Source organism: Epinephelus moara, chromosome 21 (genome assembly GCF_006386435.1).
Source record: "Epinephelus moara isolate mb chromosome 21, YSFRI_EMoa_1.0, whole genome shotgun sequence".
Lineage (NCBI taxonomy): Eukaryota > Metazoa > Chordata > Actinopteri > Perciformes > Serranidae > Epinephelus > Epinephelus moara.
This window is the reverse complement of record NC_065526.1, coordinates 20190360-20217903: the sequence shown is the minus strand read 5'-3', so window position 1 is coordinate 20217903 and position 27544 is coordinate 20190360. Positions and strand designations below refer to the sequence as shown.

General features: G+C 41.8%; 1 protein-coding gene across 1 annotated transcript; it reads left to right on the top strand.

Annotated features, from left to right (window-relative positions):
• col6a2 (collagen, type VI, alpha 2) lies at positions 1-26564 on the top strand. Its single transcript, XM_050075084.1, has 32 exons — positions 1-208; positions 5099-5190; positions 5362-5462; positions 5578-5721; positions 7788-8147; positions 8238-8258; positions 8344-8409; positions 8528-8626; positions 8723-8749; positions 8912-8938; positions 9045-9089; positions 9187-9240; positions 9331-9393; positions 10629-10691; positions 10823-10876; positions 10964-10999; positions 11088-11150; positions 12752-12814; positions 12931-12993; positions 13077-13139; positions 15173-15223; positions 15308-15406; positions 15484-15546; positions 15735-15770; positions 15862-15907; positions 15994-16146; positions 16263-16357; positions 17812-17993; positions 18085-18263; positions 18375-18413; positions 23939-24273; positions 25540-26564. The coding sequence occupies exons 2-32, from the start codon at positions 5115-5117 to the stop codon at positions 25807-25809; spliced, it is 3036 nt and encodes a 1011-aa protein (XP_049931041.1). The 5' UTR covers positions 1-208; positions 5099-5114; the 3' UTR covers positions 25810-26564.
• Positions 26565-27544: the final 980 nt, after the last annotated feature.

The window sequence follows — 27544 nt, the reverse complement described above, 5'->3', positions numbered from 1 at the left end:
CTGGTCGCTGGGGCAGGACCGGGACAGGAGAGCAGCGAACGGACGGCTCTTCTGCGGGAAGTAAACGCGCATCCAGGGCTTTATTTTCCATTTTCAACCTCCCCGTATCTCCCGTTACTTTCTCGGCTTTCCATCCTGCTGAGATGAGGAGATAGTCAACAGAGGAACAGCTGCTCACGAAGTTTTGAAGTTGTTGGAGAGAGTTCGGGTAAGCAGCACTTTTACGCACAACATTGTGCCAATCTCTCTGTCTCCCTCTCTCTATGTCCTTCCTTACCCCTGTGTGTCTCTGCATGTCTGTCTCTCTCTCTCTGACCCTCTCTCTGTCTCTTCGCACGTTTTCAAACTTAATCTCGTGAACAGAAATGAGGATTTTTTTCTCAGCCAAACCAAACTTTGAGTACCTAACTCCGACCAGTTCCCAAAGCAAAAAAAAAAAAAACTTAGTTACATATAGTATGAGTTCTACCAGTCGCGCTTTTATCTCTGCATGTTTCTTTGCATGATATTTACCTGTGCAGTGGTGAAAAGCTATGAGGAAACCCACTCAGTCCTCTGGACATGGGGAGAGGAGTGGGAACATCTGCAGGAGCGACTCCTCCGCAGCTCCCAGCTGTCAGTCCGCCAGAGGGAGCCACAGCAGAGCGCGGTTGTTGGTCTTTGTGCACTTTAAGAGGGCCTAAAATGTCTGAAAATACAGTTTTCCTTAAACTGTTTTTAAAGCTACCATCAGGTGTGAGGCCACTTGGCTTCAAATAGCATTTAAATTTTAGATAATATTGTTAAAAAAGACAATCTCATGGCAAACTGCTTGGCTTGTGGGGTGACATTTATGTTCACTGGGAATTATGAATGTTTTTCTCAAGAGTGGGATGTTTCACTTGTTTGCCAGTTGTTAGGGTGCAGATGTGTAAAAATGTTGCAGTGGGCATCAGCTGGCAGATGATCCAGTCCCGGACGCTCGCTGTAGAGTGATGGACAGACATCAGACCAGCTGAAGGCTTTGCTGACATGTTGCTACTTGTGTCAGTGTTCACTGGATGTCTGTGCAGTCAGCTGCCCCACAGAGGCCTTCCCCTCCCACACAGCCAGCAGGGCTGGAGTTTTAATCAGGCAAAGTGGCACCATCCCAAGCCCCAACTCTCAGGGGCCCTGAAGGCCTCGAATCAACTGGTTGGTTTGTGGTTATTAAATTGATTTGTTTATTTGTTGTGGTCCCACATGATTACTTGTCCTGTAAGGATTTACATGATTCGTATCCCTTTGTAACTTTGTGTTTAGCCAAATTACAAAGTGCAAGGGCCCCCTTACTGGTTAATAACATCAATAAAAATAACTTTTTTTATTTGCTTAAAAAGGTGTCACTACATCCACATGATAGCACATGAGACAAATTATGTTTGTCTTCCTCTTCGTACTGCTTTTAATGGCATTTGCTAGAATTTACACCAGCTGCTGGAAAACAACCAATCAGAGGTGAGGAGTCTCCAACACAGTTGTCAATCATGTAAATCACAGCTTTTGAACTGCGGTCAAACTGTCAAACTATACAGCACTGATCAAGTATGAACTAAGATTCTGTTACTGGATTGCCTATATTTTGCCTCAGGTGTCTTCAGAAACATATTTTAGTGGACTGTTTAGCTGTGAAATGAGAGGACACAAACGTTCTCATTTTACAGCTAAACAGTCCACTAAAATATGTTTCTGAAGACATTAACAGAATCTGATCTCATATTTGATCAACACCACCTAGTTGCACAGTTTGACCGCAGTTCACGAGCAGCGATTGACATAATTGAAAGCTGCGTTAGAGACTCCTGAACTCTGACTGGTTGTTTTTGTTAACGTGCTGTGGATTCTTGCAAGAAGCACACGCTATCTGTTTCATGTAATACTGTGTGGATGTAGTCACAGTTTCGGCAAATATGACAAAACATTATTTCTGTAAAAGTTGCCAACTGCAGCTTTAATCAGGTGATGTCAGCCAGTGAACAAAGATTCTCTGCGAGGGCAGGGAGTGCCTCTGGAGGGCAGCAGACTGAGGCCTTATATATTCAGTCAGCAGCTTGCTCTCTGCTGCCACATGCATCCAGTCTGTTCATTTTGTGTCATCACTCAAAGTCGTGTTTGTATATTTTCTCCTTGACATGTGAGGATGAGGTGCTTTGTGTAGATAAGATAATTAGTTCCATTTTTTGGTGTTGAACTTAAAGGTCTCATTTGGTGAAACAGTGAGTCCTTGGGCCTGTATATATTAACTGGATCTGATTGAACTTCCATGGATGACGACTGAAGTTTGGAGGCATGTTAAAGAAGTATTTCACTGATGGAAAGATGATCTTTCTTATAAAACTAGGCTGTCTGTGCAGTAAAGATGCTAATACTTTTGAAAGTGGTGCTATGTGACCAGGAAAAACCAACAAAAAAACAATAAACACTCCTGGTGATGGGTGACATAATGCAAGTTTCTCATCCGATAAAAACAATATGGTTGCAGGCTGGTAACAAACAATCTCAATTAACAGTTTAAGGGTAAGCTAAGATGTGTTAAGGTGAGAAAAAGGCAGCGCATTTACTAAATCCTGGTTCATATTTGATCTGCAATGTTTAATTTAACAGTTTGATCTCACTTTTTTCAGCCTGCATCTTTACAATACAGGAATATGGGGCAGTATGGCGCCAGCTTCCTGTTCAAAAATTCTTATATTACAGACAAACAGTTCACTAAAATTTGTTTGAAATATTTTAGGCGAGAAATAGACAATGTAGTAATCAAATCTTAGTATATATTTGATCAGCTCTGCCTAGTTTTACAGTTTGGTCTCAGTTTGAGAGAAAAAAGAGAGACAGGGGCAGGTCTCTCTCTCGAACTGCTTCTATACTTTTTGGTTATGTCTGTAAATTCAATTCTAGAGCCCTGTTGTTTGAAGAAACAGAGCGTTCTACTCTTACACGAATTTCTACATGAGTTAATGAACAGTTAAGTTAATCACACGTTCACTCCGATTGGCGCTGCTTCTCCGTCTCCCCAGACAGAGCGCTCAGAGTACATTCTGCTGCTCCAAGTTCGTGTTCTAAATAACTTTACAGTTCATTCCAACAGTGCTCTGAATTTACGATGGGTCCAGTTTGTATTTCCGAATGCACTCTTTATGTCAGGTGGTGGCGGGCATACGAAAATCAAGGTAACCACAAACACAGAGCACATTCAAGTCCCGCCCCTACTGGAGGGGAAAATAATTCATTGCTCTCCACTGACTTTGTATCGCGTGAAGATGCCTCCATGTCATTTACACCTGCCAGCAAACAACACAAAAATTCCTGACAGCTGCTTTTTGGTGGGATGCACTGCCAACATGGTAAAGAATCCATAACTAAGTTTTAACAAGCTGCGGCACTGACACGTAAGCTTTTAAGCAGTATGTTGTGAGACATCAGCAGGAGGATATGGGAAAACTGTGGGATCCTGACACTAGGGGTGGGGATCACCAGAGGATCCACAATATGATATTATCGCGATGCTTAAGTTATGATACAATATTATTGCGATTTTAAACTCTGTTTATCTCACTTCAGCCATTTTATTTGCAGAAAAATGTATCTAGTGGACTCAAAAAGCAATTGATGATATCATTCTAGTAGGCTACATAAAGTTTCATTTGTGTTTATAACCTGTCATAAACATTATGTACATGTCATTAACGTTTATGACCGCTGTCATTAAGTGTCATTTGGTTTTTGTAATGACAAGTTGACATTGTTTGGGTTGTCTTGATTATGACAACTTGACATTAATCAAAGTGACATTACCAGAAGATGTCTTTGTCATGACAATAATAATCCTTATGTCACCTTGTCATAAACACAAAAAGAGGTGCATTTATTGAAGACAAAGACATCTTCTGGTAATGTCATCCTGGTTAATGTCAAGTTGTCATAATAAGGACATCCCAAACAAATTTAATGTCAAGTTGTCGTGACAAAGACATCTCATGGTAATGTCACTTTGATCAATGTCAAGTTGTCATAATCAAGACAACCCAAACAATGTCAACTTGAAATTACAGATACCGAATGACACTTAATGACAGCAGTCATAAACGTTTATGACACGTACATAATGTTTATGACAAGTTCATGACAATGTCATGTCATAGTTATGACAGTGTCATTTCACTCTTCAAGTAAAGTGTTATCAAACATAGTTTATAGCTTCTTGCGGCGACCTCTAGTTTGCTCTAGTTTTGTAGCAGCCCAGTTTTTATTCCAACCTGTGGCCCTTTGCTGTGTGTCATCCCCCCCTTTTCTCTCCCTGCCTTCCTGTCACTCTTCAGCTGCACTATAATAAAGCCAAAAAGCAAGGAAATTTATAGTTTCCTTGGCAGAAATGGGGCAGCACTATCTGTACTTTGAGCTAGCGAAAAATCCACAGGTTGAGCTGAGAGATGAGCAGTGAGATTGTAAGATGGAGGGACAGTTCATTTACACGTACTACCCACATTTCTATGATACAAAGCCGGTCAAAAATCGGTAAAGTTTCAGTCCTGTCTCCAGGTTTTTCCATTAATAATTCATAACACAGCAGATGTCAGCCTTTGTTATGATCAGTCACTTCTCCTAGCTTCTGTTGTTTCCAGTTCCACCATTAAACACAGGAGGGAAGAGCCATGTTCAACTCCCCATCCCTTCAAACCTGTTACATAACTGTGGCAGCCATTTTGTTCCCTGGGCAACAGTCAGTAGACTGTTCGTCGTAAAGCTTAAACTGATACCAGATGCAGAATCCAGATGAAGAAAGTTGAGTTATTTTGTAAATTACTTTGGCAGTCAACTACAACTCACTACATGACAAAATCATAAAGCATGTGGAATAATGAGAAAGGTCTGTATTCATAGACTATGCAGGTTATTTTAAAATAATCACTGTGTCATTTCTTGATTTAGGCTGAAAACTTGTCATCTGTGTTTTTCTATTCTGCACCCTTTTTTCTTTTTCACAAATTCTCTATTCACTTTATTGATTTTAAGAGATGAAGTGAGAAATGAATGAACATGTTGTCAGCTCAGATGTGTGTCTTTTGCCTTCATGTGTCAGACAGGAGAAGAGGAAGATGCTGGGGTTAGAGGTCGCCGCGCTCTGTCTTCTTTTAGGAGCCCTGACCCATGGCCAGCCAACAGGTTGCAGCAGTGAGTGCCATAAAAGTGAACCCTTGTTGCCTCACAGCCGCAGTAACATGACATGTTAATATGTTAACACAGTTTAAGTGACATCACATGGAACATTTCATCCCGCTGATTTAATTGATTTGTGATTTTCCATGGTCGTTTTACATGTGCTTTTTTGTGTGTTCCCTCCAGAGACGAATGAATGTGCCATAGACGTGTACTTCACCATAGACACATCTGAGACCATCGCCCTGCAGGAGCCGCCTCCCGGAGCGCTGGTGGAAGGAATCAAGGTTCCCCTGCAATTTCATCAACACAAAATTGCCCCGTTTCACGGTGTCGTCATCCCTGAAGTTGGCTGCCATGTTGTTGTGTTGTTGTATAATGTATCGTGTCTTGCCCTTGTAGAAGTTCACCGAGGAGTTTGCACAGCGTTTACAAGACGAAGAACTCAGAGGTGTTGTGAAGGTCAACTGGAACATCGGTGGACTGCACTACTCCCAGAGACAGGAAGTGTTCAGTCCCATCGCACCCAGGGATGACTTCATCAGTGTGAGTGACACACACACACCAACTAGGGCTGGGCAGATCGAGATATGAGACTATATATCGTCTTAGATTTTGGATATCATATCGTGATGTGGCATGAATGGTGTTTTTTCATCTTGTTGTAAAGGCTGCATTACAGTAAAGTGATGTAAATGTATCAGCTTACCAGACTTTTTATTTATTTTAATGCTTGCCTTAACCCACTCGGTCCTTTTATCCACATTATTGATGATTATTCATCAAAAATCTCATTGTGTCAGTATTTTCTGGAAAAAACAATAGTCATCCCTACAACTTTTTCTTTTTTTGGTCAGAAATATTGTTATGTTGGATTTTGTCTCCAAGTACTGGCAGTAATGAAGGGCTTTTGAGGATATTTAAAAATATCAAGATGTCTATATCAAGATATAGCCTAAAAATATCGTGATGTAATTTTCAGAGCATATTGCCCAGCCCTATTGCCAACACACATATGCCTACACATCCCAGATACCAACATGTTTAAAATGCGTTATGCAATGTCCAAATAAAGACAAAAAAAAAAAAAAATACCAATCATTCCAAGAAATAAACAGTGGTTGTTATAATGTTAGCACACTTACAGTTTTCTATCTTAAAACTGAATTAAAATGATATTTATTCATTAAAAGAATAGTTTGACATTTTGGGAAATACGCAAATCCATACGATTGTGGTTATGTGAGTGTCTGTTAAATATTAAGCAACAGCTGGTTAGCTTAGCTTAGCACAAAGACTGGAAACAGGGGGAAACAGCTAGCCTGAATCTCAAATAAATCTACCTACCGGCAGCAAGATTGCAACAATACAGACTGTTTGTTTACTGTGAGCAGTTACTTCCTGAAGTCTCTGCTGGCCGCCTGGCAAGTGGCTAACACATAGTCCAGCACATAACCCCCATAAAGCAAGGAGCCAGGCTAGTCTTTGTGCCAACTAACCGACAATATAGTAAACAGACACGCATGACAGAAATTTTACTCGAACTGTTCTCCAGAAAACGAATAAGCATATTTCCGTATGGTCTGCGTATGTCAACCTGTTCCTGGGTCCCTGAGCAGTTGCCTGCTTTTCCTGATTGGTAATCAAACCATAACAAGTCACATTTGACACTGTTTGTAGAATGGATGAGGAAAAAACAAAAAATGAATAACAATTAAAAATAAATATAGGAATGAATGAATGTATAAATAAAAAAATATTAATTATTGTGTAAATAAATACAGGAATTTTTTTTTTTAAGTTAATAACTATAAACAAATAAATGTCTAAATGGATATAGTAATAAGCAAATACAGAAATAAATAAAATAATAAATAAATATTGAAATAAGAAATGCAGAAATAAAATAATTAAAGAATAAATACATACAGGGCGTCGGTGGCTTGGTGGTGGAGCGGGCGCCCCATGTGCAGGGCTGTTGCCGCGGCGGCCCGGGTTCGGGTCCGGCCTGTGGCCCTTTGCTGCATGTCACCCCCCCCCCCCTCTCTCTCCCCCTTTCAAGCTTACCTGTCCTGTCCATTAAAGGCAAAATGGCCAAAAAAAAATCTTAAAAAAAGAAAAGAAGAAATACATAAATGTAAAGATAGATACAGGAATTATTAAATCAATGTAGAAATATATATATACATATATATATATATATATATATATATATATAAATAAATATATATAAAAATAAATAAATGTCAAAATGAATACAGGAATAAGAAAGTAAAAGAATAAATTAGCAACACTGGAATAAATATTGAAATGAGTAATGCATAAGTTAATGTGAGATGAGATAGATAAATACATAAATAGGTAAATAAAACTGATAATAATTAAACAGGGCATAAATAAATACTGTACATTTATTTCTACATTTTTTTAACAACTACATTTTTTTTATTTATGTATTTACTGTGTCTGTCAGTTAATGATGTCAGAGGTCCTAACCTCTGCATTTATTTATTTAATTGTTTTTATTTATTTATTTATTTCCATTTTTATTTCAGCATTTATTTATTCTTATAGTTATTTATTTCCGTATTTATTTGTCCTCCGTATTTCAGGCCGTCAGAAGAATCAAATACCTAGGTAAGGGCACCTACACCGACTGCGCCATCTTAAAGATGGTCGAGGAAATAAGGGGCTCACCCAACAAAGATGCCCTGCGCTTCGCTGTGATCATCACCGATGGCCATGTGACTGGAAACCCATGCGGAGGCATCAAAGTGGCAGCAGAGAAGGCTCGCGACGAGGGCATTCGGTTGTTTGTCGTGGCGGCATCGAATAACATCGATGAGACGGGGCTGAGGGAGATCGCCAACTCTCCAGCAATGGTCTACAGAAGTGAATTCATGGCTGTGGATCTGAGCTCAGGCAGACCAGTGACACATATGGACACCATCAATAACATCATCAAAACAATGGTAACGCACAAACACCCACAGAAACACAGAGAAGCATGAAACACAATCAGCACCTCGTCTGCTCACACCTTGTTCCTTTTGTCTTCACAGAAACATTTAGCATATGTAGAGGTAAGAACGCACACACAACCAATGATCATAAAGGTTTATCTTTCAGGCTGCGTCAATGCTGACTGTTTGTCTTCATTTCCTGTAGTGTTACAAAGTGTCCTGTCTGGAGACGCCAGGGCCCCACGGTCCAAAAGGCCACAGAGGACAAAAAGTGAGCTTCACACACACACACACACACACACACACACACACACGTACTCACACAGAATTTACACACTAGTCATTTTAACCTTCACACATATTTTCTCCTTTCAACTCATTGACTGCAGGGAGCCAAAGGAGACAACGGCGACCCAGGTCTGAAAGGAGATAGAGGTCGCCCAGGAGACCCCGGTATCGAGGGTCCCATCGGTCAGCCTGGTACCAAAGTAAGACACTGAACATCCACCTGCCCATCATTCATCGTTCACTACCATGCGACAAAGCCTGAAACGATTTTTCTTTTCCTGTTTTCTCCTCTGTAGGGAGAAGCAGGTTCCAAAGGCGATAAGGTGAGACATCACTTTCCTTTTGTGTTCATCAATGCATGACTGAAGTCTTTGCACGCATTACTGGGTTTGTAGAGGAACGATAATGACTTCTGGTCTGTTAATAAAGGAGCACATCATACTGATCGTACATAAAATGACTGTTGATCTTCTGTCTGCCCACAGGGAGAGATCGGAGCTCAGGGGAAAAAGGTAGGACCATTTATGAATTATTATCCAACTGAATCTATTAATTATCATTCATTTTTATAAAGTAGTTGGTCTTCCAACACTAATTGTCTCTTCTCTTCATCGTCAGGGTGTGGCTGGTATCCCAGGACGTAATGGTACAGATGGACAGAAGGTCAGGACTGACAAAACAAAACACCACTGACAATCATTACTGACTTAGTAAAACTGAGCATAGTGGACGTTTTGTAATTTTCTCCCTTCGTCTTCAGGGTAAAATCGGACGGATCGGCGCTCCCGGCTGCAAAGGAGACCCAGGCGACAGAGTATGACATTCAACATGATTTCAAATGATCAGTGCCTCCATATTGTGTTGTGTTCTGGCCTATTTATGATGTGTGTTTGATGCTTTGTAGGGTCCTGATGGTCACCCCGGAGATGTCGGTGAACGTGGTTTCCCTGGAACTGATGGAGATAAGGTACACGCTCTTCACTTAAAGGAACGGTGTGTAAGATTTAGTGGCCTCTGGTGGTGAGGATTGCAGATGGCAATCAGCTGAAACTTCTCCCGGTTAGAATTCCTTCAGTGTTCATTGTTCAGGAGGTTTTTACCGGGAGCCGCATTATCCACAGAGGTCTCTTCCTCTCCAAAACAAATGGATCAGGTGATAAAAACCGGTAGACACACTAAATAAAGCAGTTTCATGTTATAAATCAGTGTTTCTCCAACACTGTTTGGCACGTCAGAAGCAGCCTAGCCTAGCACCGCTAATGTGTGCTCACCTTTATTCTCTGATAATTTCAGATCCAGACGCTCAGGAGGTTTTTCCCAAGAGCCGAATTATCCACAGAGGTCTCTTCCTCTCCAAAACAAATTAACCCTGTGATCTAAACCGATAAAAACACTGAATAAAGCAGTTTCAGGTTACAAATCAGTGTTTTTCTGTGCTGTTTGGCACGTCACAGATGAGCCGCTCCGCCAGCATCTGCTATGTATGCTCCCCTTTTTTTCTCTGATAACGTAATTTGTGCTCACCTTGTTTCTGATCCAGACGCTCAGGAGGTTTTTCCCAAGAATTATCCACAGAGGTCTCTTCCTCTTCAAAACAAACAGACTGGATGATGAAAATTGGTAAATCACTGAATGAAGCAGTTGCACGTTACAAATCAGTGTTTCTTCAACACTGTTTGGCATGTCAGACACAAGCTGCTTGCCTAGCACCTGCTCATGTGTGCTCACCTTTATTCTCTGATAACTTAAGATCCAGATGTTTGCAGGGTTTTTACCAGGAGCCATATTATCTGTAGAGGTCTCTTCCTCTCCAAAACAAACAGATCCGGTGACGCTGCTTTTTTGCAGAAGGGCTGCTACCTATGGTGGCTGACACAGAAACACGAAAAAGCCAGTGTCCCTGTCTAGAACCAGTGTTTGGTTTGTCCATTCTGGGCTACTGTAGAAACATGGTAGTGCAACATGGCGATCTCCGTCGATGAGGCCCTGCTCCCTATGTAGATATAAACGGCTCATTCTAAGGTAACGAAAACACAATGATTCTTATTTTCAGGTGATTATACACTAAAGAAAACATACCTTATTCCTTTTCTGCCCCTATATTGCCCTAAATCCTACACACTGGACCTTTAAAACAAAATTCGTCTGCCATCCAACCTGTGGTTAAACTCTGCTAACTGTGTGCTTGTGTCCTGTCTTTAGGGTGATCCCGGTCGCCCTGGAAGACCTGGTCCCTCTGGCCCGCCTGGAGAGGCTGGACCAAAGGTAAATCACAACACAGGCACGGGGATATTTGTTCTTTTCTGAGACAGATATTAGGTCTGAGGTCGTGTTAAACGGCTTGAGGAATGTTGGAGGTGAAAGGTGGAGGCTAAACTCTGGTGCTTCTTCCACAGGGAGAGAGGGGAAGTCCTGGATCACCTGGCGTCCCTGGACTGAAAGGAAACCCAGTAAGACTAATCACCACTAGCAGTAACACGTTCAAACACACTCTCATTACATGCATCATGTATCTCACCTGTGTGCTGTTTTTTTAGGGGGTCCCTGGACTTGCAGGATCTAGAGGAGAGCCGGTAAGAACATCTGAGTCACTCATAACTTAATGTCCCCCTTTGTTGTTCATCTACATTGGCTTTGTGTTGAACTGTTCTTGTGTTCTAGGGGAGAAGAGGAGACTATGGGCCAAAGGGTGCTCAAGGGCCAGATGGAGTTAAAGGAGACAAGGTAAGAATTTATGAACATAATTGCACAGGTGTGATACACGTCTGTGTTATGAACTTTTTGCCTTGACTAATATCATAATGTCCCTAAGTGCAGCCCACGGGCCAGAGGTGCCCCCCAGAAGCATTTAGTGCGACCCCTGTGCGTGACATTAAATGCCTGTATTATATTTTAATCATCCACGGTTGATTTCAATGTTTTCACTTTCAGTAGCTTACAATTAATCTAGTGGGCTGAAAAAGAAGCCAATGTGGAAATGCCATGATCTGGAGTTCTTTGAACAGCCACTTGAGGCTGATTTCAAAAGCCAGTCAATTCCTATGGATAAAAATATAAAATAATGGACGTAGCTATGGTGACAGCCATCACCATCTTGTTTTTTGGGGGCCAGACGTGACCATATTTGGATGAGAGGGTGGAGGTGTGGAGGAGCGAGGGGTGGATCTGACTCATAAAGTGGTCCTGCCCTTAATTATGCATAGTTTTAAGCCTTAATAAAATGTAAACGGGTGAGTTATGTAAAATTCAGCCCCTGTACAGTTGTCATGAATGTTAAATTAGCTACAGAGACCAAATCTATTTTTGTACCAGGCTGTAAACATGTTTATTTCTGCTGTAAAATTGGGCATTTTTTTACATGGGGGTTTATGGAGACTGACTCATTCTTGGAGCCAGCCTCAAGTGGCCATTAGAGGAACTACAATTTTGGCTTCATTTTTTTAGCCCTGGTGATTGCCACTTGCCACCGCTGTGTTAAAATGCCCAACTCTACAACAGAAATAAACATGTTTACAGCCTGGAACTGAAACAGTTTTAGTCCGATTCTAGCCCGACACAGCGTCGTACGGTGACAGCTCTGATTGTGAGCGACAACGAGTATCGTACGTGCTAATCCATCGTTTCATCTCGTGTAGTGTGTCATGGTAGACGACAACCGACGCCACGTCTGGGACCTCTCACAACGTTCCAACAGAGATTTTCTTTTTGTTGCTCACGACTTCTCCCGTCACAGCTGTCACTTTGACCAATAGGAACACAGAATTGACTGCTGCCATAGACAACTGTATGACAACAACAGTGACAGTGAATGATTGGTGTGGACCATCGTGTCGTCTGTCATGTCTGTCGGCCAAGTCACAAGACTTACATACCGCAAAATTAAACCTGAAAGCTAAGACCTTTTTTCGGTTTATGTACCAGGCGAGTACATTTTTGTTTTATTGGTTTTAAGCCTGTTTTTCACCAGCGAAAATTAGCATTATTGTTACCACAGTCAGCCATAGCTGTAAATGCACTGGGCCAACCATGCTAGGAGCTGGCATTAGGGTAAGATCCACCCTCTCATCCAAATACCGTCCAAGATGGCGACAACCAAATGCCAAACTCGAGGCTTCAAAGCAGAAGAACATAAAGCAATGGGTGGCGTCATGGTGGCTACATCCATTGTTTGGTACAGTTAGATGCATTTAATACACTCGGCTACTGCGTCAAACACTAACAAACATCAGTCATGAAAACACTGAGCATCTCTGGCTCAAATGATTTGTTTCCTGAGATACATTACTCAACCACAAGGGGGCCTCAGTGCTGATTTTATGTTCCAGGGTGAAATGGGACCAGAAGGCTCAAGAGGACTTCCAGGAGAAGAAGGACAACCAGGCGCAAAGGTGAGAGAAGCCATGATGTACTTGTAATGTGTTTATTTTCATCTGAACACCATACACACCTATTTAGTGTAGCCCCTTCTGTTACACCTGCAATCAACTTTCTCTCCTCTCAACAGGGAGACAACGGGCTGCCAGGCCCCAGGGGACCACCGGGGACAGCAGGAGAGCCTGGAAAAAATGTACGTTAAAGGTTTCAGTGGGGAATCATATGAAAAAGATACAGTACTTCATTTAGTCCACATTAACACTGTTTGTATTACAGGGCACCAGAGGTGACCCTGGTGATGCTGGACCTAGAGGAGAATCTGGACCACCTGGACCAAAGGTATGTGTCTCTGTGTCTGAGTTAAGTCTGATTTATACTTCTGCGACTGTGCGGCACATGTGTGTTGTGCTTAGAGCTCTTTTTGATTTCGGCTGTTATTGTTGTAATGGATGTGAGGTAGTTGTCTAGAAATCTCAGCTCTGATGTCCAATCAAAAGTCTGCAATGCATAGTGCGTTGTCACATTGTTCAGGAGGTGTGCAGCATAATTCTGTAGCTCCGTGGAGCCCCACAAACCATCTCTGTGGCCCTGCGGAAGCTGTGTGCAGAGGGATATATTTTCACTGAAGAGCGCTGCGCAGTGTAGATGTGCACACGTGATTATGTATGTGCACGCGCTTAGGTAAGATGGCTGCCAACAAAGAACAAAACTGGTTGTTTTTGTGCCACCAAATGCAGGCATTTTTTATTTATCTAACCATAACCAAGTGGTTTTTGTGCCTGAACATAACCACATGTTAACCAAAACATTGTGCAGATGTAAAGTTTCAACATAACCGCTGCGGAATAAGTTACAAATGTTACATATCCACAGTTTGCGAAAACCTACAGTTCAAACACTTACTCTCGCAGTTGGGTTGAAGATCTACAGGAAACCTGCTCAGATGTACATCGGTGGTTCCATTAGTCCAAAGAATGCGTGCTCTCCCTCCTTGGACACAATTTGTCTGCGGACTGCATGGGTCAAAATTTAGAATATTTCCTTTTGAAGGATGGCAGACATCCAGTTGTCTGTTAGCTGAAGCTACTCACGTCCTTTGGGCAAACATAACGTTTCGTCGGCTCATCTGCCCCTCCATCAATAGCTGCTTTCACACTACATTCCAGTGGATATGCCCCCACAGTGGAAGCCCCTTGTATCAAAGATATTCTGTGGATCTAAAAAGCAGCTCCAAAACTGTCTTGACAAATTTCTGTTTTTTTTCTCAGCCTGATTAGCTTGTCCCCAATATTGAGCAGCTCCTGGTTCCACAAATCTCTCCCTAAGTTTAACGTTAACTGTCCCATGAGCTGACTCCCAACCGTCACACTTTAACCTGATGTGATGACATTATCACATCAGACTGGAGGAATGAATTAAATTTACACATTTTAAACATATTTTTATGCCCATGTGTCGGCGATAGCTGTGGCCAGAGCCATTATGATTTTGGGTTGTTCATTCGTCCTATCCATGTTAGCGCAGTATCTCAAGAACGCCTCAAGGGAATTTTTTCAGATTTGGCACAAATGTCCACTTGGACTCAACAATGACCTGATTAGATTTTGGTGGTCAAAGGTCAAAGATCAAGGTGACTGTGACCTTGTCTGTCTCATTCTTATGAACATGATACCTTTAGAATAGGTATTCTTTAAGAATTGGGAATTTCCTTAAGCTTGGCACAAATGTTGGACTCAACAATGAACTGATTGGATTTCGGTGGCCAAAGGTCACTGTGACCTCACACTAATATCTAACAGGATAAATGAATGAAGTGATGATATTTTATATCCAAAAGGTCAAAGGTCAACTTCACTGTGACATCATAATGTTCTGAATAAAACACTTTTTCATATCTCAGAAACAGAAGAAGAGACGTTTGGTCAGATACTTAATTGGTGACACAAATTTTGGGTGTCCACCATGAAACTGTGTAGATTGTACAGATCTTCTGTGCTGCTGAGGGGAGCATGTGTGTGAAGCATCCATGTTCTCACAGACATGGATGCAAACTGTAAGAGAAACTAGTGTGCAGAGGCGGTAATTCTGCTTTCATATATTTCCTGGCAGGCTGTATCATGTGCCATTCAGAATTTAAAACAAATGTTCAGAAGGCCCATGAATTATGGTAAAATAGCCAACTATTTTCAGGCTGTGTCAATAGGGGGTGCTTCAGCACCCTCAGCACCCACCTTTCCACACCCATGGCAGAAGCTCTGCGCAAGTTTTTCCGCAGACGTATAAATTAAACTGAAGTGTGTTAGCATCTTCCTCAGATGTTTTCAGGTGGCAGCTGCAGTTTGTCTTGACTCTTTCTTTTGTGTTTTTTTCAGGGAGACCCCGGAAGACCTGGCTTCAGCTATCCTGGGCCAAGAGGAGAACCGGTAACGTGAACATGCGCTTCTCCTTACAGTGGCCAGAAGGAGTGACACACGTGGCTAACAAAACTTCCCTCTGCTGTTGTACAGGGTGGCAGAGGAGATGGCGGCAGCCGTGGACCTCGCGGCAGCAGAGGAGACTGTGGTCAAAAGGGTGAACCAGGAGACCAAGGAACTCCCGGAGAGCCAGTGAGTAAACTCAGTGTTGTTTCATGTATGCTGTGTACAGTGCAGGTACACGATGCTAATTTTTCTGCTCCCAACAGGGTGAGCCAGGTGCTCAGGGTGAACCTGGTCTAAGAGGGCCCAGAGGAGAGCTTGGGCGTGATGTAAGTATGCAAAAATCACACAGGTTAACCCACATACAGGTTCTCTCCTATAATATCAGTTGCATCCAGCTAGAAAACGCAAACCTAAGCTGATGTTTTTGTATGTTTACTTTTTGTTAACGTTATCTGCTAGCAACCGGAAAAGCTGAGAGGCAGGATGTGATTTTATGTGTTCTCCTTCTCTACAGGGAGATCCTGGTCCTGAGGGAGATCCCGGCCTCACTGTGAGAACACTTCATCTTACCGCTCTTTTATCACCAACACATTAACAGAAACATGATGGATATAATGATGATATAATGTTTGTTCCTGCAGGAATGTGATGTTATGAACTACATCAGGGAAACCTGTGGCTGCTGTGGTGAGTTTAATGACCACTGTGCAATCATGATCCGATGGCGCACTGATAGGTCGTCACATTCTCACAGTTCGTGTTTTTGTCCGCAGACTGTGAGAAACGCTGCGGAGCCGTGGACATTGTGTTTGTGATTGACAGCTCAGAGTCAGTGGGTCTGACTAACTTCACCCTGGAGAAGAACTTTGTCATCAACACCATTAACAGACTTGGATCCCTTGCTAAAGACCCTGAGGCAATCACAGGTAGACATGCAAGTCTCCATGCACATGTTTCCTTCCTTCTTAAATGACAACAGAATTAGTCTGTCTTAACAACATGGCTGAGAACTTGGTGTAAACATGGCTGCTTGTGTTCACAGGAACAAGAGTGGGAGTTGTTCAGTACAGTCACAGTGGAACCTTCCAAGCCATCCGGCTCAACGACCCCAAGATCGACACATTGTCTGCCTTCAAGGTCTCAAACACAAACACATGTGCAAACTGCTTTGAAGTGTATTTTTAGGGTGTAGCACAGACTGTTGTTTTGCCTTTTTTTGTCCAGATGTTTCTTAATTAATTTGGGCTGATGTGCTGTCTACACACATAAAGCAGATGGGAGTCATGTGTCCCTCTCACTATACTTATAACATTTATCAATACATACAATCTGGGATGCACAGCACCTTAAAGAATAAGGCTGGCAATATTCTATATTTTTCTTGGTGTCAGAATGTCCCATATCCCAAGACCAAACCCAAAAATACATTTATCCTGATAAGAAGTCTTGCCAGTGCAGATAAAAGTTTATGATCATGAACATGACCACTGTAGTTTATTAAGTCAATCCCACATACACTGTCCTGCTGCCGTAAATACTCACTAAAGCACCAAATGTGTATTCGTCCACAGCTGAAAATAGTCCCCAATATAATTCACTTTTCACTCCTGCTTGAGTAATGTTTGCTAAAAGCTACAGTGCCCAGGGTTTAAAGAAATTTATTAGACTTTGTAGAAAATTAAACGATATGCTTGTGACCTTCTTTTTATAAGGCTTACATCTTCACTGGGACCCAGTAGGCTCTGGGCAAAGTGACAAAGACACGGCACGGACATTAGGAGACAGACTAACACATTGTTGGGTTTTGGTCTTTTGATGGGGATGACTGACAATAAGAAAAATAAAGAACACCACACCTTTTTCCTAATGTTACGTTACCCTCAAAGTGACCTCACTTAACTTTTTAGGGTAGTTCAAACCTAATTTATTCATTTATGACATATTTTACCTTTTTTGCTAACACTGTGTTTGGAGCTGATGTTTGCATTTCTGGCACAAGGGCCTTGGCAGCAGATTATTTGAGCCCTGTGGGTTGTGAGGTGGGGTATCAGCACTTCCCGCAGATGCTCGATCAGATTGGGATCTTGGCAATTAGGAGGCCAGTTATGACGCCTTGAGCTCTTTGTCACGTTCCTTGGACCATTCCTGAACAGTTTTTGTGGCATGGCACATTATCCTGCTGGGGGACCACTGCTATCAGAGAGTGCCGCTACAATGAGGGGGTGTTCATGGTCTTGCAACCGTGTTTGGGTGGGTCGAGTGCATCAGGTTGCATCCACGTGAAAGGACCAAAGGTGTCCCAGCAGAATATTGCACTATAACAAGACGGTCGATGTTTTCCACTTCACATATCAGTGGTTTTAATGTTGCGGCTGATCAGTGTATATGTGTGTGAACAGGTGTTTCCATTTTTGCCATCAAAATGTGAGAATAGTACTTTCAATTGAAAGTTGCGATCTTTTTCACAGAACCAGCCCACAGTAAGGTTAAGTGAACTAGGAGTACCTTTGTAAAACTGATGAAGGCACCTTCCTCAGTACTGACCCGACATCACATATCATCTCTCACATGCTGACCTCTCCACGATTCAGGATGCAGTGAAGCGCTTGGAGTGGATCGCTGGAGGAACATGGACTCCATCTGCTCTGAAGTACGCCTACGACAACCTGATCAGGGACGGCCGCAGAGCCAAGGCCAACGTCAATGTGGTTGTCATCACAGATGGACGCTTCGACCCCAGAGATGATGACTCGCTGCTCACCTACCTCTGCAGGTGCCTGACACTGGGGCTGTGCTTAGAGATATATTTAAGCATTTGCAGAGAAGAAGTAGTTCTATCTCATTGCTTGTATTTGTGTGAGCAGTGATTCCAGTGTTGACGTGAGTGCCATCGGTATCGGAGACATGTTTGACCAGGCTGAGGAGAATGAGAGTCTGAAGAGCATCGCCTGCCAGAAGGATGGCAGGGTGCTTGGCATGAAGCGTTTTGCAGACCTGGTAGCCGACGAGTTCATCGACAAGATTGAAACAGTGCTCTGCCCAGGTACACTCATTACAGTGGCAAACATTATATACAGTACATTTATCTAGTGGATCATGAAGCTGTTTTTGTTTCTGTTTTGTCTCTGACATTCTGTGTTTATCTGTGCTTTAGATCCTGTCATCGTATGCCCTGATCTCCCTTGTAAATCAGGTAAGATTTTACAACAACATCACTTAATGTCTCAGAAGAATTTCAGCATTTAGACCTGGGTAGCAAGCATTATTAAAGGGACAGTTCAGATTATTTGAAGTGGGGTTGTGTGAGGTACTCATTTATAGTCAGTGTATTACATACAGTAGATTTCTGGCAGCACGCCCCCAGTTTGGAGAAGCAGGCTTTAGTACTGACTTGGAAGCCATGTACTGCTGTGGATGGGGGCAGCAGCAAAACTTATTTTAGCCACTTGTAAAAAAGTCCCAACCAGCAAACTCAATATCAGTTTAAGTAAAAAGTCCCAACCAGCAAACTCAATATCAGTTTAAGTGTGCGGTACATTGAGAGTATTTTTAACACTTTACCTTTCCATCAGACAGCCTGTTCCAACGGGGAAGCCGTTAACTGCTTTAGTTCCCAATCTATGCTCTCCTCAAAGTCACCAGACTCCACTGACAAAAACAGTCATTTAAGCTTGCTGAACACAGGAGTTGCAGGTCTACTGCTGCCTCATTCAGTTAGTTAGTTTGTGTGTTGTGTAACTTTGGTGAATCCAAACTAACCCTTTTTATCACCAAAGTCACACAATAACCCAACTATCTATCCAAGTGAGGCAGGGGCAGACCAGCAGCTCCTGTGTTCAACACTGTTAAATTATTATTTTTCTCAATGGAGTGTGGGTATCAAGAGAGCGACGTAATGGCTTCATTTCCTCATCAGAAATTACTGTCTGACGATAAAGTAAAGCAGTGAAAATTTCCTAAATATAGTGTATACTTAAACTGATAATGATTTTTTTAGGTGACTAAAATGTGTTTTGTTGTTGACCCCTCCGCAACAGTACATTGCTTAGCTTCTGCGGCAGTAGTTGTGCCTGCTTCTCCAAACTGGGGGCGTGCTGACCACCATCTACTATAGCAACACACTGACTATGATAATTCACCCCATTCAACCCCACTTGAAAAAAATCTACCTCTTTAAGGCGTCAATATGCTTCAAATGAAGTTCTTGTCAAATAGTCAAACAGCATCTGAAAAAGCGTTGGATTTGAGAGGGATGTGTCTGACAAGTTTTGTATCTTTCGAAAACCGACAATTATCTTTCATGAACTAAAAAAACACTCTGAAATAAGGACATGTACGATTACAAGTATACTCTGTGAATCTTGGGTTATACCGTTGTTACATTAGCTAACGTTGTCTCCATGGTAGAGACACCCACCTGTCACTTAAAGCGACCATGCCCCAATTTGCCTAACTTTAAGCCTTAATAACATTTAAACAGGTGAGTTATTTAAAAATGTATCCTGTGCAGTTGTCATGAATGTTGAAATTATCTATGACCAAAACTGTTTTTGTACCAGGCTGTAAACATGTTTACTTCTGCTGTAAAGTTTGGCATTTTAACATGGGAGTCTATGGGGATTGACTCAATCTTGGAGCCAGCCTCAAGTGGCCATTAGAGGAACTGCAGTTTTTTCAGCTCTGTAGGTTGTCCCTTCGCCAAAACACATTACAAAATCCCGAAAACACAAATGCATTAATGGAAAAACACGAATTCAAAAGCCACAACCTCAGTGAGCTGTTAGGAATGAAAAAGGCAGACTATTAATGCTTTAATATTCACATTTAAGTACTCTACCATCTAACATTATAATGCTATAATGAAGCTAGCTATGCAGTAATATTAGCATTATGTCATTTAGCTAATGTAAGTCAGTCAGATGTAACCTAAGCTGTACTTGTGTATGGAGACAAAGCTATAATAATGCTGATTTATGGCAAGTCACTCAACATTTTATTATAAGTGGCATTTGACAGAAACTAAACAGTCGTGCGTGGTTTTCAGCTTAAGCTTCAGCTGAAGGTTTTATGTTGTCTTCATGGTAACCTGAGAGTTACTTTCATAAATATGAAATTATAAAGACAATGTACGACTTGCGCATTTTTGACAATCGCATAGTAGTAGTCATCATAGTTAGCAAGCGAACAACGTTACACTTCCTTCTCAAACGGCAAAAACCTTCCTCCTCCAAATGTGTAGGCAATAATAGTTCCCCTTTGCATTTGTGTTGTAGCTTTTGCATTTGTGTCGTAGCTTTTGCATTTGTGTCAAAGCCTTTGCTTTAGCATTTGTGTCGTAGCTTTTGCATTTGTGTCAAAGCCTTTGCTTTAGCATTTGTGTCGTAGCTTTTGCATCTGCGTTGTAGCTTTTGTTTTTGCATTTCTTTTGTTGCTTTAGCATTTGTGTCCTAGGTTTTGCATTTGTGTTTTCTGTTAATGCACTTATGTTTTTCAAATTTGCAAAGCCTTAGATATGCAGATGATTTGAAACATCTCAGACACCGTACATACAGAGAAGGTATAAACATTTTGGCCTTCATGTTTGGACAACACTTGTTACCACCTAGTTTGTTTGAAGCATACTGACGCCTCTAAGCTATGTTAAGGATTGGACATGTTGCGGCTTGAATTAATGTCAGTGTGTTTTTAACACAGTTATGTCATTTCACCTCCTTTGTTGTGATGCAATAATTCATGTCCCTGTAAAGCCAACACAAAAGACCAAACTTTCAATCTAGTGCAACTCGGTGTAGCCGCGGCATCTTTGTTGGCTGTGTTGATGCGTCGTGTCTGTGGGACCCCGCCCACAATGTTATTCCGCCCGCTTGTTTCAGGAGGGGGCATCAGAGCGGGGCAAACCCCTCTCCCTTGGAAGCCACTGGCCGAGGAAGGCAGCCCCTCATTGGTCCCTACCTCTTTGGAGGGTGTGACCAGACTGCTGAACGGCCTGAGCGAGCAGCAGTACGGGGTTGGCGTTGCAACCATGGCGTACACAGCCCAGAGAGCCAAACTCGCCCAGGGGGAGGACAGGCAGCAGTGGACCCAGCTGTTCATCGACTCCTTCAAATATGTCTATGGAGACATTATGGGAGACCCAGAAAAAGCCTTAGGACTCTGCTAATGCTAATATGCTAACCATGCTACCTCGCCATTATGGACGCCAATAACTAATAAGCTTACTGCTGGACATAGAGTAGATTTTATTAAAACTGTGGGCATTTTTTGTAAGCTCTACGAGTGCAATATACACTTAGGCTGATGCCATAGGATTGCATGATATAAGGCTGGCCCTGTCCCAAAATTTCAAAGCAGCGTTATATACACTTATTGTATATGATGGGCCGAAATTCAAAATGTGATGCTCCTTCTCCTCATAGAGTATTTCTAAAACAAAGGAATTCTTAACTCACAAAATGACCATTTATATATTAATTACTCAGAGCATGTTATCTTGAATTCACAAGGAATGCATTGTTTTTCTTACATGCCTGTACTATAAACGAAGAATCCAAAAAAACCAAACATTCTTCATGAATTGAAGTAAATGGGGAACATGATTAATGACAGCAAAACTATATCAAAACATGGGTTTACAAACACTCCCACAACATGTGCAGAATAAACCAAGTCTTATATATCCAAGCGAATGCTAAGTACTTCTTAAACGCATACATTTTGGTAAAAGTTACGATTTATACAATGTCTGTAACAACAGTCTCACGTGCGGCCGAATGGCATGCCTGGGTAATCTATTTAGCATTAAAATGTCTTAAATCAAATCTTTCAAAAGTCTTAAAAATCCTAAAACATAGTATGTAGGATATTATTTTTGTCCATCTGCCAATGGCTGCTGGATTCCAAATCATAATAATAATAATAATAATAATAATACCATTTAGACACTTGCATTTTATACCAGCATTTGGCTTGTGGCTGGTGCTATCTGCATTGTAAAATCTCAAAATAATTGGTACCAAATGCCTCTCACATTAACATAATAATGCTGATCAAGACAGAAGAACCAAAAACACTCATATTCATCTACCATTAACCGGACAAGCTTTTTTCAAAGCAACCCAAATAGATCCTTTTATGATAGTAAGTAAATTGTTTTTTTCACATGTTCCAATCTAGAAAGTTTTAGTCTAGAAAGATCATCTAACTTTTTAACTTGACCAAAAGTCATGTTTTATGTTACAGTAAACATTTTGGCAGAATTGTCCCTAACCCTGAGAGGGACTCTGGTTCAAACCCGGGGTGGGGGAGAGCCCTTCTGTGCGGAGTTTTCATGTTCTCCCTGTGTCAGTGTGGGTTTTCTCTGGGTGCTCCGGGTTCCTCTCACAGTCCAAAGACATGCAGGTTAATTGGTGACTCTAAATTGTCCATAGGTATGAATGTGAGTGTGAATGGTTGTCTGTCTCTATGTGTCAGTCCTGTGATAGTCTGGTGACCTGTCCAGGGTGTACCCCGCCTCTCATCCAATATCAGCTGGGATAGGCTCCAGAAGATGAATGAATGAATGTCCGTAACACCAAGCTTATTGATGTCGGATCATGTTTTCTTTCTTCACTTTTGGTTATTATCAAATCGGCCTTAAATTTCATTCTCAAATTCACTCAAATTTTATATTGTAACGTTCTAGCATACATGCATGTAGTTTTGCTGCCCATTAAACATTGTCCCCAGTGACTTCTAATCATGGAGAATGTTTGCTTTTTTTGGATTCTTCATTCATTGTAGAGGCATGTGAGAAAAACAAAGTTTTCTTCACAAGCTTCAACGTGACACGCGTTGAGTTAATGAAATAAAAATGGTCATTTTGTGGGTGAGGTATTCCTTTAACGTACAAGGAGCTGCCTCTTAGAAAAGTATGTCTGTTATAAATATGATACATATCATTCCTTCCATCTCAGTGGAGCAACGTTTTCCATTCACATGGAAAGCGGATGTCGTCCATTTGTTGGAGGCAGATTGGTCTGTAGAGCCATTCTGTGTAGTGTACAGTGGCTCTTTGATGAAGCCTAATTTCCACTGTGAATCACGAGCTCGCTGAATCACTCTGATGACATTTTTTTTGCTGTTTTGCACATATCCATGGTTACGGCCTTTACTTTTTTTTCTCGTTTTCTCTGTGAATGAGTCATGTTGGTGAAAAGGCCATGACGTGGAAAATATCTGGTTTTATACATGTCACAGTATACTGTATATGAGTCAGAGGTTGGTGTATGTGGATGTTTGGTTAATTGTCTTGGCACTGACAATGAAGGAACTATTGTATGTTATGCCCTTGATTGGTGCATGTTTTTTTGCATGCGGCTTGGCTTGTGTGATGACTAGAGGAAAATGACTACAGAGCAGCTTTAACCAAATTTCATGTTAGCTCTGTGACTGAAACTTGCTGATGTGAACTATGTTGTGAGATGTATTCATGTTTTAATGTCTCAAGAGAATAAAATCATAGAGCAAACTAAAAAAGTGCTTTCTTGATGAGGCTACTACTTATATCAGAGGGTTTACATGATGTCAGACAGATCGACTGCAACAAGCATGTAAGGAAGTACATTATGTTACAGTATATCTTTGCTGGCTTTGACCTCCGAGCATCTGTGTTCCAGCTGCAGCTCACCGAACACCATGTTTGATTTAAAACTTGTAAGTATGTGTGTGTGTCTGTTCCAGAGCCTGCAGTGGCTAGCTGTGTTCAGCGGCCAGTGGATGTGGTGTTCCTGTTGGATGGTTCTGAGAGGATGGGACTGGAGAACCATCGCATGGCCAAAGAGTTCATCGCAAACGTGGCCAGTCGCCTCACCCTGGCCACTGGCCCAGATGACAAGAGGAATGCCCGCTTTGCCCTGCTGCAGTACGGCACACCTTCAGAGCAGCGGGTGGAGTTCAAGCTCACAGGCAATCTCTCAGTGATCTCTGATTCACTGGCAGCGACGAACTACCTGGACTCCTCCTCTTATCTGGGCAGCGCTATCATCCATGCCGTCAACAACCTGGTGGTTCCAGAGGTATAAACACAAACACTTGTCCTGTGACAGAAACGTGTAAAGGAATAGTTCAACATTTTTGGAAATTTGCTTGCCTAAGTAAAATAAGACCAGGCCTGTTATGACAGCCAGTCCACCCCACCCGATCCGCAAACGTATGCATTATTCAATGACCTGTACCCGAACTGCAGTCCTGCAAGCCGGGGCTGAAAGTTTCTGGTCCATGACCATCCTTTATAACAACCTACCTGCTGTTGGCTATGTTGAATGTAATTTTCAGTATAAATCAAAATATAAAAAGTGTTTTTCCTTTAAAAAATACAAACATAGGAAGAAAGCAAGTACTCACCCATCTTTTAAGTGGTTGGAAAGTGACGCAACAGTAGTGCATATTTAAAAGATTCAGTGTGGACAGAGAGGTGCATGCTTGCTCTTAGGACACAGTGAAAGGCCTACATATTTTGAGAGGTAAGTAGTTTTACTAGACATTATGACAACAGAGATTTACATATGTCAGACTTCAACAGATTTTCCTGGTCAAAAACTGAATAAGTGAAACCCTGAGAGCAGCAGCTCTGATGAGAAAGCTGCTTTGTCACTTACTGACCTGCCCGAAACCTGCAATACTTTTTGACAAGCTTACCCAAGCCACCCAACCCACAGGTTGTGGGTCAATCAGTGCTTCACTAGTGGGAATGTTTCTTGGCTAGATGCAGTGACTTCTCTCCTGGTTGCCTGGCAACCTGAAAGGAATACTTCACGGCCCAAATGACAAATTTTTGTTTTTTTTAATTAATTACTCACCACGTGTTACTTTGAATTCGTGAAGAAAACATTTTCTCACATGCCTCAAGTGAACAAAGAATCCAAAAACAGAGAAAATTCTTGATAGGATTGAATCTTTTTATCCCTGTTCAAGTTAGCGGAGTGCTAAACTGGAAGTTAGCCGCTCAGTTGCACTCGGCAGTGCTCGGCCATTGTATGTCTCCAGTGTGTTTGCTCTAAGGGCTGCACAGTGCTGAAGTAGTGCCGATAATCTCCGGATCATGAGGGTCATTTTGTACATGGCAGTTGAACCATTTTGGCTTCATGTGCCACTGAGAAACTTTCATAGGCATGAACGGGGCCCCACATTCAATGCTATATCCAGTTCTCCTAAGAGATCCATGGATCCAGTGGCCAATGTAGCATCTATGTTTCTATATCTATGGTATCAATCTTCTCATCTCGGCTCTTGGCAAGAAAGCAAAAAGTGTATTCCTTTAACATTTCCTGTTTTGTTTGTAGGTTAGAGCAAACCAGGCTCGTCGCCACGCCGAGCGTGCCTTTGTGTTCATCACCGATGGCATCACAAGCACTGACCAGCTGAGTGAGGGCGTGGAGGCCATGAAGCGAGCCCAAGGTGTTCCCACGGTGATCGCCATGGGAACAGAGACGGATGAAGAGGTGCTGAAGAAGGTGTCGCTAGAGGACTCGTCGGCCATCTTTAGAGGAGTTGACTACACCATGCTGAACAAAGCCTCGTTCTTTGAGCGCTTTATCCGCTGGATATGCTAGTGAGGAACTGTCAATGCTCTGCACCACAGAATTAGAATCCACAGAGTGAAAGAAGGGCCAGCTCCTTCAAGCGTACACGTAAACACACACAGAGGCGTCAACAGACCTCTGTGGTTATTATCATTACTGGATGTAAGGCACTGAGGCGGCTACATATCCCGTTGTCATGGGTGAAGATTCTTTACAAAACTATCCACGTAGGACCGGCCGACACACAAACACATAGGCATGCAATATCATTTGTAACTTGATTGTTCTATTCTTTCTAAATCTATGGTCAGCATCTTTCAACCAAAGACACTCATAAGTATCCCAGAGGAGAGGTGTATGATTATTCAATGTGTACGAAACTAATAGTACGCTTTATTTTGTTTTTATTTTGTACTGATTTTCAGTTTGCAGAAAAGAATTCTCTCTGTCTCTTTGTCTCTTTCTCTCTCCCTCAGTCTGTTTACACAAAATCAGTATTTACATTAAAGGTGCTAAAGTAGAAATAAAGGACAAAGCCATCTGAGGGGTTCTCAAAACTTTTTTTTTTTTTTACATCATGTTATGCTGTAATTGCTGTAGTTTTTTTTCAGGGGATAAAGACATGTAGACATATCTTTTCCAGGGCAAAAAAAAAAATATCACGAACTCAGAGAATTGCACAAAGCTGTATGCTGTAGTTGATTACACATGCATCGAAAGACAAACATAAAAGAACCAAATCTGTAAACACGAAGTCCAAATAAAGCCTAATGTGGTGACCCCAACACTGTCGTCTGTTTTTACAAGATATGATAATGTGTTAATATGTTTATAATCAAAGTGCAGATTGTTATTAAATCAGTGTAACTTTAGGGACTGTTCTTTATTTATCAGAGGAGGGGGAGGGTGGCGGCTGGGGTGTCACTTTGTTTTTTGTTTTTTTACCCTCTCCATAGCTACAAATATTTCTCCTTGAGCCTCCCAGAGTGACTGAGGGAAAATGAATGACCCTCCCTCCATCATAAATTAGTGATTAGATTTTAGAAGTTACCCTCTGGCGTTTGAAAGGTGAAAGTTGAGGATGAAATCCTGGAGTTGAAAAAAGCCTCAGTTTTTCAGCTGATTTGTAGGGCTGCCCCCAACTAAGAATATTCCTAGTCCACCAATAGTCGTCATTTATGGCCATTAGTCGACAAGTCACCCGCATGTTTACAATATTAATTTAATGATTAAACTATATATTTTGGGCGGGGCAACACAATGGTTTGAGTTGAAGGTGTGAGAAAGAATAGTATCAGTAACATTGTTAACACTGTGCTACATTACAGAGAAATACAAAACCGTCTAATGGAACCTTCATTAATATAGGCCTATATTTTATCTACAAGTGCACGTCACACACTGAGCGAGCCGCCTGTTAATGACGCTGTGGGCTAATGGGCATGTAGCTACTTCCATGTTTCAGATGATACGTCATGTTTGTAGTCGACCAATGAAGATGAGTTTACATATCACCTTGGGTTCGTCCTTCACCTTCTCAAAATGATCCCACACTTTGGATTTCCTGCCCGACATGTTATTAACTAGCCTGTGGAATAACCGCAGGTACCAGCCCTGGAAATTAACCTGACTCCTGTCTGACTGCTGAGCGTGGCCACTTCCTGAGTCTGTCCTTTCAAATTAAATTCCCACATGGTCCAGTCATATAGGTTTGGATTTACTTTGACAGGACGCAGCTCCTGATAGAGTTTCACCTTTGTTTTTT

Coding starts and splice junctions, on each gene's coding strand:
- col6a2 (XM_050075084.1), top strand. CDS start 5,115: ATGCTGGGGTTAGAGGTCGCCGCGCTCTGTCTTCTTTTAGGAGCCCTG. Junction 5,191..5,361: donor CCAGCCAACAGGTTGCAGCA/GTGAGTGCCATA, acceptor TGTTCCCTCCAG/AGACGAATGAATGTGCCATA. Junction 9,090..9,186: donor ATGGTACAGATGGACAGAAG/GTCAGGACTGAC, acceptor CTTCGTCTTCAG/GGTAAAATCGGACGGATCGG.